General features: G+C 45.7%; 2 protein-coding genes across 2 annotated transcripts; both read left to right on the top strand.

The window, feature by feature from the left end:
• Positions 1–4,717: 4,717 nt before the first annotated feature.
• DFL_009035 (uncharacterized protein) lies at positions 4,718–5,041 on the top strand (the record flags this gene model as incomplete). The annotated part of the gene is made up of 3 exons (XM_067638858.1): positions 4,718–4,788; positions 4,849–4,969; positions 5,033–5,041. 3 exons carry the CDS (start codon positions 4,718–4,720, stop codon positions 5,039–5,041), a joined length of 201 nt encoding a protein of 66 aa, XP_067486704.1.
• A 1,602-nt stretch (positions 5,042–6,643) lies between these two features.
• On the top strand, positions 6,644–12,065 carry DFL_009034 (uncharacterized protein; the record flags this gene model as incomplete). The annotated part of the gene is made up of 7 exons (XM_067638857.1): positions 6,644–6,682; positions 6,746–6,766; positions 6,851–6,877; positions 6,954–7,322; positions 7,386–11,609; positions 11,667–11,786; positions 11,841–12,065. The coding sequence occupies 7 exons, from the start codon at positions 6,644–6,646 to the stop codon at positions 12,063–12,065; spliced, it is 5,025 nt and encodes a 1,674-aa protein (XP_067486703.1).
• Between the last annotated feature and the right edge of the window lie 1,719 nt (positions 12,066–13,784).

Below are 13,784 nucleotides of genomic sequence, written 5' to 3'. Positions count from 1 at the left end.
CTTTGCGGAGCCACATGGAAAGAACCGAAGATCGCAATATTGAGGTCGAAAAGCAGCTAGGGCTGACAGCTTCGATGATTCCTTAGCCGACTGGGGCTGAAGGATCTTTTTTTTTTTTTTGGAATTTTCTGTGCGTTGTTTGTACTTGCTTGTCCTGTCAACAAAAAAAAAAACTTGCATGTTGTTGGAATATCGATGCAATCCTTGTCGTTTTAGGAAAAGCACCCCACGATATTATAGCTCGCAGTTGCCCAAAGGCTGATATGGGACAAGGACAAAGAAGGCAGGGCCGATTGTGAAGTCGGCATCGAAACTTTTCTAAAATTTTGTCTTATCCATGGTACTATAACTTCCCTTGACGTCTCCGGATGAGCCGAAAACATCTACGATGACGACTTTGGCATTTTTGACAGAAAGGGAAGCCGGAAACAAGAGATCTTAATGCATATTGTTTCGAGTAGCTTCAAAAGCTGGGGGTCTCAAGGATTCCTTTCTTGAGATCCGACTGCAAGTTCGGTGGTCACGCAAGCAATCTGCAGAATGTATGCACATCTGCGGAGGAGGCGGTCAAAAAAATATCTGAATAGATTTTTGCCATTCCCATTTTTTTAATTTATTTTTCTGGGCGTTCGACCCGAATATAAAAGAATCCTAGGATGTGCCTAATTCCCTCGTCTTTGATTCGTCGGCTTTATTCCAGAGTGAACCGTCGATAGACGATTTGTGACCTGGGATGGAACCCCGAAACATCATCGAAAGGGTAAGAAAGCAAAAAACAGGCATCCAGCCTCGTAAAAAAAAAAAAAAAAAAAAAAAGCTCCACCCACCCCCGCGAGAGCTCTCTGCTGTATGTAACCATACGACGGCTTATCAGTTATCTACACCGAAAGAGACCGGTATGGTATGGTGCACTGCCTATCATGACAACGAGAGTATTCTTGGAATGGTTTTCAGACGAAAAGAGAAGCCAGATGGGACTCTTTTATTCTCCACTCTTCTTGATGTCTCCACATAGACTTTTACGTGCTGCACTCCAGAATATATCACAAGGACCAGCTGTCTTGTCATTCTTTCGCGAGGGGCGATATATCATCGCGCAATTAACTGGAGATGGCATGACATAATGTTACGTTACGGAAGGAATGTGAGCGATAGAAATAGTGCTCTCCTATGTATAGCTCGTCTGGATAATTTTTTCCCTTGAGACCATTTTTTAAAAAATATCATCGTAAAGAAAGGATCTGAGTAGTTTACCAGCCGTGTTGTCGTCATCAATGGCTGGGTTCGGTGTTCCCATGGTCAGAAAAGTCTGGGAAGGTATCGATGATCAAACCGAAGCAGATGTTGGCATGGCAGGCAAGCGTTTCTTGTTGATTGTTTTGGCTGTCAGCGCCGGATACCAATACTTGCGACAATCCGTGTGCAAACGGCCCAGCAGGAAAGGTCTCGGGGTTTTATCCAAGCGCGAAACGATATGCATTGGAGGCACAAGAAACAGGTTTCGATTAGTTGTGTTGAACAAAACAATGAGAGCAGATTGATGGCGAGAAATGGTACTGAGGTTATTACGACGTGCCTCAGATGCCTTGCAATTATGTTCGTGATAATTGAAGTACCTTGCGATGCGCTCTTCTTGAGTAAGCGCCCTACTGTGTAGGATCCCGCAGCCGTCTGGGCCCGAAAGCAACTGCCTGCGGTGCGGAGATACAGGCTTTTTGAGGATCACCAAAGGTCCCGCAGTTCCGTCTTCGCTCGGTCTGTCAAAAAATATTTCGACACGGATATGCATCAAGTTTGGGCTGACGAGAGACGACACCAGATTAGTTGCAAAGCTAAAAGTGTCGACCGTGCATTAAAATGAACAAACGGTGCAGTAACCGTGCAGCCGTCTTACGAATTCAGTGGGATGGGTCTCGTTTGTTTCTCAGCCTTCCCCTTTTTATCGATTCAAATGGTCTGCAAGCGCTGCAGGCGGATTTATTCTTGACTTCATGCTTAGTGGGCCTTAGTATAAACTCTTTTTTTTTTTTTTTTTTTTTTCGTGTAGCTTCATAAATCAAGGTCACGACCCGAAGGCTCGACACGTAAACATGGTGTGCTGAACGGAGGTTTTCGGCGCATGTCGAACAATGTCCATATTTTATGCTGAGTACAAGATAACTTAAGGAGTTCACCAGCTTGAACCTCCAATCCGGACGTCGCCGGATCCGTTGACAACCGATCCCTTAAACCTGTGAAGCGTAACGATCGGATTTTGGTGCAAATATCGCCTCAGCTTGAAACTTCGATTGTCCAATTCATCTCCTTCTTTCGGAAAAATTTGCCTGCTTGCCTTCGAATCGAGATTTCATGTAGGAACCGGACACAACAGAAACACGGGTCGCTTCGTAAGCTCTCAAAGGGGGCCCCAGGTGAGAGGATGTGCCAAATGCCGGCGGGCTTGTTAGTAACGCCAACTATAGGCTAATCAAAGAGCTTCTAGAGGGAAAAAAAGGATCATTAATCTTAATACTTTTGCCTGTTGAAAGCGGGTGGCTTCCTAATTTCTCTTTCCATGTATGCAGTGCCAACAAGGTTTTATGAGAGAGGCAAATTAACGATCTGGATAAAGAAAAAAGCTTGTTCCTTTCATCGAAATATTAAGAAATCGTGATCCTGATGGAAATTGAATGTCAATCAAAACCCTTTTCTGTTGAAATGTCAATGTTCAAATAAATGAATGTCGTTACGTTATTTTTAGATCCCGGCAGGGAATTTGGTGCTTTGCCAGCAAATATTTCGAAATTTGATATTGACAATATATGTTGGACCCCAATAGCGAGGATTGCTGGCATGTTATTGGCACACCATTTTTGTTTGAATCAGAGGAATTTTGTTCCGCTGGGTGCTTTACCTCTTTTTCTCCTGACTGAGAAATTAGCAACATCCAAAAAATTTTTTATCATTTTTTCTGATGAAAGTTTTTGAAGCCTGAGGATGGCTTTTTTTTTTTTTTTTTGCTCTGGTTGTGCAACCTTTCGATGGATGGTTTCGTATGGGCTTTCCTTCCAGAGCGACGAGGCTACAAGCAACCCATGTACCGTTCAGTAGGACTTCTAGGCCTTGAACGACCTTGATTTCGATGCTGACTAGGTATCCTCTAACGCGTGCCCGGTTCGTGGTCTTTGGGAGCACGTCATTTGGAAACGGTATGGGCGTGTGGATCACTCCACTGGTAGTACATCTTGCATGTTATGTAGTAGAAGTGTCGGTCATACCTCGCCTGAGTTACTATTTTTTGCTTGTAGCTTGTTGGCGGAGATATTTTCGCTGCAGGCGAAATCTGTCAAGGCAGATATGTGTATACCGCTACAGGTGTGAGTATATCCCGTCTGTATACAGCTGGATAGAGTGACCTGGCCAGAAATAAAGATGACTGTTGGTTGTTTGTCCGTGGCAGTGAACTCGATACGTACATCATACATACTGGGAAAATCACGGCGAGAAATCATCCGGCACCTGTTGTTCCTTGAGCGTCGATGCCGGGAAGGGGTTCGGCTGTTGCTTCCAGATAGATGATGAGGCTAGCCGCTTCTATTCCTAGAGGCCTTCCACACGGCCCTTTTTGGCCTGGCTTGGCAGCAACGCAATGGGGCTTGTCTGTTTCGCGAGATTGAGAGGATGGCTCAGGAGACTTCAAACCTCTTTGATCAACACGAACGGCAAAAGAGGAAAAACCAACCAATTCAAAAACACGCACGCAGGAGAGTCTTCCTGGAAGAAACTTGCAATACCCACTCGGTTTAAAGGGGTTTGGGTCCAAGAAGTCTCCAGCCAAGACGGAGGTCGAGGGATTTGCAGCTTGACTTGCTTGCATAATGCACCGCAGCCTGTTTGCTTTTCTTCCTGTTCTTGGACTGCTCACAGTAACGTTTGGGGGTTGCAAAGAAGTTCCAAGATATCCCTGGCCCATGGCCGCCGCCGGCTTGATAAGAAATCGCTGCCACTGGCAGAAGTTTTTTTTTTTTTTTTTTTGGAGGGAACATACCAGACCATCTTTGGAGTGAAAGGGAGAGAACCTACACCAAACAAACGAGGCAAATAGCCAATGATGAGAGTTCGAATGGCCTGGCTGTTCATTGGTCCACCCGGTGCCTGGGCTCCCTTTCTTCCCAGAGAAAAGTCTTGAGTCGCAATCTGTGATCAAGGAAAAGAAGAAACCATGATCGAGGCAAAAGCAAAGAAAATGATGCTATGATTAGGGGAACCAACGAGAAAACGGCGGAAAAGCAAATATCACGCCGTCCGCTGCTCCATAGCAACATGGATGAGTGACACTCTGAGGTTCTCTCACTTAACTTAGCACTCACTTCGCGGGAGAAGACGCAGCAGGGATCGAGGAGCCAGCCAAGATGTGACTGGGAGCAAGGCCAATTTTACGAAAGGTCCCAACCTCCCTGGCATGGCCTGCATAATTTGAGGAGGCTGTAAATTTGTTTATGGTTGGTAATGGTGCGAGGTCTATCAGGTAATCTCGGACTGACTGGTACATAAGGGAGCACCGTCCCCTAATTCCTTCATTCTCATCTTCATCCTTCACAAACGTAACATTCGTTCCCGAAAGTTAATAATACTTCTTCCGTTAATTCCAACTTCCTCCAACCTTCGTCTTTCGCTTCAATACATCGAAAAATCACTTCAAGGTTATTTAATAATCAACCAAACAAAATCAATCAAAATGCAGTTCAGACTCGTTGCCCTCGCTCTTGCCTTCGCCGCTGGTGTTAACGCTAACGACTATACCGCTACGTATGTTTCGACTCTCTCATATAAGAGAAGGAAGAATGAAGACTAATTGTGAATATATAGAAACGGAACCAACGCTACCTCGACTGGTCTCCCAACCCCAACCCCAACCGAGAACGCTGCCTGGTCCAACGCCGTCAGCATGGGCGGTCTCGCCCTCGCTGTTGCAGGTGTCGTCGCTGCTGTATGTTGATCTTCTAACCTTCAGAGTTAAACGAGTTGGTGATAACTAATAATGTTGAAACAGGCCTTCTAAGCGTCTTGAGTCAAATAAAACTCCTTGATGCCCTTTCCTTTCGACGCATCTACGCATTATACCCAGAGTTCTCGGTTCCTCCCGCTTCGTTTCCGAAGTTTTAACACTGCTCATTCCAGTTGTGGGAAAATACCAAAGAAAGTCCTTATTGCATGGCGTCCTTCGATGTATTTAAGTCATAATTTTTAATGCATCCCGTTTTCTTCGATTCATTTTACTGCCTTTTTATTTATATAGTCTTACGGGTGTTGTTTCCTTTGGATGTTTATATTGGGATCCCTCTTAGAGTTTTATTGTTGATGGCCTTTCTCTCTAATACCATTTTCCGTTTTTAACCTTCCCAAAAATATTTACATGATCGTTCTACAAGTTGTCGCAATTATACAGTGTTTTGTGCATGGCTGACTGAATGTCAAATCGTTTTTGTCAGCCTGCATGACGTTAACCCGTTTGTAGACATCGGTTTTGCCGCCGCCTTCAGCCTCAAAAAACTGCAGGCGGGTGGCCATGGCTGGCCGCACGTCTTGTGACACCTCAGCCAGTTATTCTAATGCTGTGCCGATTAACGTGCTTGATACTATATATAACTTTGTATACATGGTATTGTTGAGGCCTCGACATCCTAGAATTTGAACAGAATTTGAATTTTATAAAATAACTCCGAGAATAATGTGTTCGTTCTGTCGGAATATCTTGAGGTAAAGGTGCATGGTGAGGCTTCGATTGTCAAAATGTATCACAGTTTTTCCCCTCATACTCACGTATGTAACCGCACTGTAACTACTCTAATACATTCCAAGAATCCCCTGAAATTCTTAGTGACATCGCCTTCAAATTCAAACTTCGGTTCTAACAAGCATAGGAAAAGTTGGTCCATCAAACGGAGCTTACGGGTCTTCATGGAGAATATCTCAGCACGCTCTCTGTGTATTATCTGGAATGGGACAAACATCCTGCCACAACACGCCGTGACATCGGCCAAAGTACAACTGGCAGCTCTGGCAGCTTCTCATCTATGGCGATGGTATGCTCGATACTTCTGTGGAAGTATCATGTACTTTCTCTCATTCTGTTTGGATAACCAACGAACATCTCGATGCCTATGTTATAGTAGTATCTTATATTCTGTAAACTGTGTAGGATAGTTCTGGTGAATCGTTGAATCGTTCTTTCTTTCTGTAGAAATTAATTACCGCGCTTCGTTATTAGCAGTCGTAATACGTACACTACTCCTGCTATACTGCACACAAACACGAAAACTTCCAACGTACACCTCCAAGCTCTCTCACCTCACCTCACCATACTAACCACGACCTCATCACCACCACTCATCGCCATCTCCACAGCCTTACCGGCATCGATACTTCTCTTCTCCTGCTCTCTCTCATCTTGTATACAGCATATTATTGCTGTTGACAGGCTTCGTTCGCCCTCCGAACCCTTATCACTCTTTGTCGACCTTTCTCTTCCTGCAACGTTTAGCGCTTCTTTAAACTCGCATCACCACCTATCTTTCATCCATTGTCGCGCTCTTATGCCATCCCACTAGCCTCATATCATCTCCGTTTTCCTTTCTCCATCTGTTAGACTTCAGTCGCGACAATGGCTCCTCTTCCCATTCAGTTCCAAGAGCTTGTTTCGGTATGTTGCCTGATGTGGAGCTTCCGTTTGATGGTCACCTTCGCTAATTACAGATTTGTGTAGCTCACGGCTCTAGAAATCAATGTACGTAACCACCAGGAATTACCGGGACGCTGATGATACACCTTCTAATCAGCTATACTTGCTAACCTTCTACATATTTAACAGCCTACCAGCATTAGCTTCAAAACATGCGTATGTCTATTCACTACCCCTTATAACCTAAAACCAAGCCTCAGCTAGCTGACCGACGGACTATTTGATCCTATAGACGCTCGAAAGCGATAAATACATCTGTGTCCAAGAGAAAGTCGGCGAGGCTGATGGCGGCCAGTTGGTGATTATTGATCTCCATAACAACAATAGTGTATCGAGACGGACGATCAAGGCAGATAATGCTATCATGCACTGGAGCCGCGAAATCATCGCCCTCAAGGCACAGCGAACTCTTCAAGTCTTTGACTTAGGAGCCAAGGAGAAGCTGAAATCCCATGCTATGCATGAGGATGTCGTTTTCTGGAAGTGGATAAGCGAAAGATGTATAGGTTTGGTCACTGATACCTCGGTTTATCACTGGGATGTCATGGACCCTACCCAGGCAGCTCCTGTCAAGATGTTTGATAGGCATGCTAACTTGGCGGTATGCATCAAAGATTCTATAGAGCTTCTCGAAGCTAGTTGCTAACGTTGTTTGTCCTTACAGAACTGCCAAATCATCAACTACCGTGTCAATTCAGAGGAAAAGTGGATGGTTGTCGTTGGTATCTCGCAACAAGAAGGACGGGTTGTCGGCAGTATGCAGCTGTATTCCAAAGAACGGGCTATTAGTCAGGCTATTGAAGGACATGCCGCTGCATTTGCCAACCTGAGACTTGATGGCGGGGCTTCCGATACCAAGCTCTTCACTTTTGCCGTCCGAACCGCCACTGGCGCAAAACTGCACGTCGTCGAAATTGATCACCAAACTGGTAACCCAGCTTTCCAAAAGAAAGCCGTTGATGTCTACTTCCCAGCCGAAGCTTTCAACGACTTCCCTGTCGCCATGCAGGTCTCGGAAAGATTCAGTATAATTTACTTGATCACTAAGTACGGGTTCATCCATCTGTACGATCTCGAAACGGGAACTTGCATCTTTATGAACCGAATTTCCACCGAAACTATTTTCATCACCTCGCCCCACGACCAAACGTCTGGCATTCTCGGTGTCAACCGTAAGGGTCAGGTCCTGCTTGTTAGCGTCGACGAAAGCAATATCATCCCGTACCTCCAACAAAATCCTGCGAACGGTGCATTGGCCATGAAGCTGGCTTCCCGAGCCGGCCTCGCTGGTGCCGACGATTTGTACCAGGATCAGTTTGAGCAGCTAATGAGAACTCAAAGCTATGTCGAGGCTGCCAGAGTCGCCGCGAACTCGCCCCGAGGTTTCTTGCGAACTCCACAAACAATTGAGCGCTTCAAGAACTTGCCTAGTCCACAAGGCCAGCTCTCGGTCATCCTACAATATTTCGGCATGCTACTCGATAAAGGTGGCTTGAACAAGTACGAATCACTCGAGTTGGTCCGACCCGTCCTTGCCCAGAACCGTAAGCATCTTCTGGAGAAGTGGTTGAAGGAGAACAAGCTCGAGTGCTCGGAAGAACTAGGTGATATTGTCAGGACACAGGATCTCAACTTAGCTCTCGGCATCTACCAGAAGGCCAACGCTCCCCAAAAAGTCATTAATTGTCTCGCTGAAACCGGCCAGTTCGAAAAGATCGTCCCATACTCACAGCACGCTGGTTACAAACCTGACTACACCGCCCTCCTCTCCCACGTTGTTAAAATCAACCCTGAGAAGGGTGCTGAGTTCGCGACCCAGCTTGCGAATGTCGAGGGTGGCTCGCTTATTGATATTGAGCGTGTCGTTGACATTTTCCTTTCTCAAAACATGATCCAGCAAGCGACTGCATTCTTGTTGGACGCTTTGAAAGAGAACAAAGAAGAGCAAGGACATCTCCAAACCCGTCTCCTCGAAGTTAACTTACTCAAAGCTCCTCAAGTGGCTGACGCCATTCTCGGTAACGAGATGTTTTCGTACTATGACAAGCAAAAGATTGCTACACTGTGCGAGAACGCTGGTCTTTTGCAGCGAGCTTTGGAGCATTACGAGGACATTGGATCTATCAAACGAGTCGTCGTCAATACTAACCAACTCAATCAGGAATGGCTTGTCACTTACTTTGGAAGACTCTCCGTTGACCAATCTTTCGACTGTCTCACTGAAATGCTGAGGTTCAACATTCGCCAAAATCTCCAAGTTGTTGTTCTCGTTGCTACTAAATACTCTGAATTGCTTGGAGCCCAGCGCCTCATCGAACTCTTCGAGAAGTTTAAGACCTTCGAGGGTCTCTACCACTTCCTTGGAAGCATCGTCAATGTCAGCAATGACTCCGAAGTCCACTTCAAGTACATCCAGGCGGCTACCAAGTGCGGGCAATTCACCGAAGTCGAGCGTATCTGTCGTGACAGCAATGCGTACAATCCGGAGAAGGTCAAGAATTTCTTGAAGGAGTCTCGCCTTCCGGAAATGTTACCCTTGATCATTGTTTGCGACAGATTCAACTTTATTCACGATTTGGTCCTCTACCTTTACCAGAATCAGCAGTTCAAGTCGATCGAGGTCTACGTCCAGAGAGTCAACCCAGCCAGAACCCCAGCTGTTATTGGTGGCTTGTTGGATGTTGACTGTGAGGAGTCTATTATCAAGAGCCTTCTTCAATCGGTCAATAGCGCTGCAATCCCTATTGACGAGCTCGTTGGTGAGGTTGAGAAGCGCAATCGTCTCAAGCTCTTGCTTCCCTTCCTTGAGTCGACATTGGCCTCTGGAAACCAACAACCCGCCGTCTACAATGCCTTGGCCAAGATCTACATCGATTCCAACAACAACCCTGAGAAGTTCTTGAAGGAGAACGACCAATATGACTCCTTGGTTGTCGGTAAATACTGCGAAAAGAGAGACCCGTCCCTCGCTCTTATCGCCTACCAAAAGGGTCAAAATGATTTGGAACTCATCAAGATCACCAACGAGAACTCCATGTTCAAGCCCCAGGCCCGATACCTTGTCAAGCGTGCCGATGTTGAATTATGGAACTTCGTTTTGAGCGTCAACAATCTTCACAGGAGATCCTTGATCGACCAAGTTATTGCCACAGCCGTTCCGGAATCTCAGTCCCCTGAGGATGTCTCTGTCGCCGTCCAGGCCTTCCTGTCGAATGATTTGCCAGTTGAGCTTATTGAGCTATTGGAAAAGATTATACTGGAACCTTCTCCCTTCAGCGATAATAACAATCTTCAAAACTTGCTCATTCTCACAGCTGTCAAGGCCGACAAGTCCCGAGTTGCTGATTATATTGGCCGCTTGACTAACTACAACGGTGCGGAAATCGCCCAAATTTGTATCGACAATGGATTGTATGAAGAAGCATTCGAGGTTTACAAGAAGAGCGGCGACCACGTTAAGGCTTCGGAAGTCCTTATCGAGAACGTCGTCAGCATCGACCGCGCCTTCTCCTACGCAGAGAAGGTTGACTTGCCAGAGGTTTGGAGTCGTCTCGCCAAAGCTCAACTTGATGGTCTCAGAATTTCCGACTCTATCGACTCGTACATCCGTGCCAACGATCCAAGCAACTACGCCGAGGTTATCGAGATCGCCACTAGGGCCGGCAAACACGATGAGCTCATCAAATTCTTGCAGATGGCCAGAAAGCCACTGCGTGAGCCCTTGATTGATAGCACCTTGCTCTTGTCGTTTGCCCGCACTGAGAGATTGCCCGACCTTGAGGACTTCCTCCAGACGACCAACGTTGCAGATATCGAAGACTGTGGTGACAAAGCTTACGAAGAGGGCCTCCACCAAGCTGCCAAGATTTTCTTCACTAGTGTCTCCAACTGGGCTAAGTTGGCTACTACCTTGGTCTACCTTGAGGAATACCAGAACGCCGTCGAGTGTGCCCGCAAGGCGAACAGCACCAAGGTTTGGAAGCAGGTCAACGAAGCATGCGTTTCCAAGAAGGAGTTCCGTCTCGCCCAGATTTGCGGCCTCAACCTTATCGTCCACGCCGAGGAATTGCAAGATCTTGTCCGCCAATACGAATACAATGGCTACTTCGACGAGCTTATTAGCTTGCTCGAAGCTGGTCTTGGTCTCGAGCGTGCCCACATGGGAATGTTCACCGAATTGGGGATTGCATTGTCCAAGTACCATCCAGAGCGCGTGATGGAGCACCTCAAGCTCTTCTGGTCTCGTATCAATATTCCAAAGATGATCCGTGCTTGCGAACAGGCTCACCTCTGGCCAGAGCTTGTTTTCTTGTACTGCCATTACGACGAATGGGACAATGCTGCTCTTGCTATGATGGAGAGGGCCTCCGATGCTTGGGAACACCACTCTTTCAAGGACGTTATCGTCAAGGTTGCCAACTTGGAAATCTACTACAGAGCCCTCAACTTCTACCTCCAGGAACAGCCATCTCTTCTCACTGATCTCCTCACCGCTTTGACTGCCCGTATCGACGTTTCTAGGGTTGTCCGCATGTTCGAGAAATCCGACAATATCCCACTCATCAAGCCTTTCTTGATCGCTGTCCAGAGCCAGAACAACAAGGTCGTCAACGCTGCCATCCACGAGCTTCTTATCGAAGAGGAGGACTACAAGACCTTGCGTGACTCTGTTGAGAACTACGACAACTACGACCCTGTTGAACTTGCCCAGCGTCTTGAGAAGCACGACCTCGTTTTCTTCCGTCAAATCGCCGCCACCATCTACAGGAAGCACAAGAGATGGCAGTTGTCAATCTCCTTGTCGAAGCAGGATCGTTTGTTCAAGGATGCTATCGAGACCGCCGCTGTTTCTGGTAACGCCGAAGTTGTCGAGGAGCTTCTCCGATACGTAAGTCTTTTTCGACCTCTCCAGTATAATTGGGTCTTGCTAATGAGCCTTCTATAGTTCGTTGATATTGGAAGCCGCGAGTGCTACGTTGCCATGCTTTACGCTTGTTACGATTTGATCCCCATTGATATGGTTATGGAAATCTCATGGCGTTATGGACTTAATGACTACACAATGGTAAGCGACTCCTTAAATACTCTTAAAGACGTACTTGCTAACTCTCCGGAATAGCCATTCATGATCACCCATATGCGCCAGCAAACCGCTAAGATCGCTCAGCTAGAAAAGGATAATGAGGATCGTAAGGCAAAGGAGGTCACTCAACAACAGACGGAAGACAATACTCCAATCCTTGGAACACGATTGATGTTGACTGCTGGGCCGAGTGGTAGTGCATCCCCCGGGCCATATGCTAACGGCATCCAGAGCCAACCTACTGGTTATCGTGGATTCTAAAGGGAGATATCGAGGAGGTCTAATGTAGTGCAACCTTTTTCTTTTCTTTCTTCTTCAACGTACCTTTTTTTTTACTGATGTCTTTTTAGCTTGGCATGTTCCGAAACGTATTTCCTGAGGCGTTTCGCTTTCTTTTTCCACAATGTTTTTCTTTCCTTATTTTTTCCTTTAAAAATGTTTTTTTCTTCTCATGGCAGGCACAAAAAAAAAAATTGGCAATGAATTATAATTCTTTATTAGCAGTTACCCTTCTCTATTACCTTGGTAGTTTCTGTAAAGATCCGGTTGTTGGTTATCTTTTTTTCCTTAAATCTCTCATGGTCCTAACCCCACACCCGAGAATTCTCGTGAAGGCGGCCTATCACCGGTGATATGCCGACGGTTGGCGAACGGATTCCTTCTCCCCTTGATTCTGTAAAAACCCTGGGCCTTGTACCCGCATTACCCCCTGTCCATTCTAGGCCGAAAATGTAAAAGCTTGTTCCTGCACCCTTCCTTAAGACTATTTGTTATCGGGTTTGTGTTGACTTTGTTGGGTATTTTCGGATCGTCGACTTCTGTTTTCTGGATTTGAGACTAGTTTGAGGTCTTCGAGGCTGTTGTCCTTTTATTATTTCTATGTGTAAATTCGATAGGGACTTTAATTAGTAGAGAGATAAAAGTATAATACACGGTATATAAGCACTCCGTTAGTCTGCTCAACGTGAGCTTAGGTGTTAAGCTTGGTTTGGAAATGTCACAGCTAAGCTGAGGTAATGCAATGGATCCATGGATCGGGACGTATAGTATAAACTCTTGGGGATTCTGAATCCGTAGATTTCGTAGCGGATGTATCGGTATCTTGAAGCTAATAGATAGGTACGCTTGGGTACCTACATCTAAGCATCGTATCTCTGCGTGACACGAGTACGGTTCAGATTTGTATGATTCATGACTGTGGAATTCTTGAAAAATCGAGTTTTGTGATAAGAGCTACAGTCATGCTGAAGTGATTTCAACGCAATCTATTGCTGTATAAGAGTGCTTAGTCCTCACTCTTCAAGCACCCACTTAGATCTAGAGCTGTAGAGCCTCGTGACTAGAGCTTCACTACGGCTATTTGATTGTAGCACACTCTTTGGCAATTGGGCACAGCTTGAATGGCCAGATAGTGGTTAAAAAATAGTAGCATTATTGTAATAGACTGGCCACCCTACAGCCCTGATCTAAATTTTATTGAGTATTTTTGGCGTCATCTCAAAGACCAATTGCATAGGTTGTACCCAAGCTGAAGGATATTGCTTTCAAAACCCAGGTTATGGAGCAGCTGAAGGCAGTGATCGCTGAGGTATGGCAGTTAGTAGTAACTAAGTACTTTGAAGCCCTGGTTCAGTCGATGCCCAAGCGCTGTGTAGCTGTGATTGCTACTAAAGGCTGATACACTAAGTACTAGTTGTGATATACACCAAAATCTCCGGGATCTGGGTAAGCTAATGCAGCAATTCACGCATTGTTATTATTATTATTACATGTAAAATTAATAATTGAATTTGGTTACTGATTTGCGTCGTGTTATTCTGTTTGACTTTTGTCCGAATCATTTTGTCACCTAACTGTAGTAGTTGCGCTGCGTTGTATAAATAAATTGCAACAACTCCAGCAGCGGGGACTGCCAGCTTAACTACAAAATCTATAACTTCATAAAAATTAGCTATTTTAATTTGTAACTAAAATATAAGC

The sequence above is a fragment of the Arthrobotrys flagrans genome, assembly GCF_004000055.1.
Source record: "Arthrobotrys flagrans strain CBS H-5679 chromosome Unknown unitig_1, whole genome shotgun sequence".
NCBI lineage: Eukaryota > Fungi > Ascomycota > Orbiliomycetes > Orbiliales > Orbiliaceae > Arthrobotrys > Arthrobotrys flagrans.
Note: the sequence above shows the minus strand (reverse complement) of the source record. Positions and strands in the feature narration are given on the sequence as shown.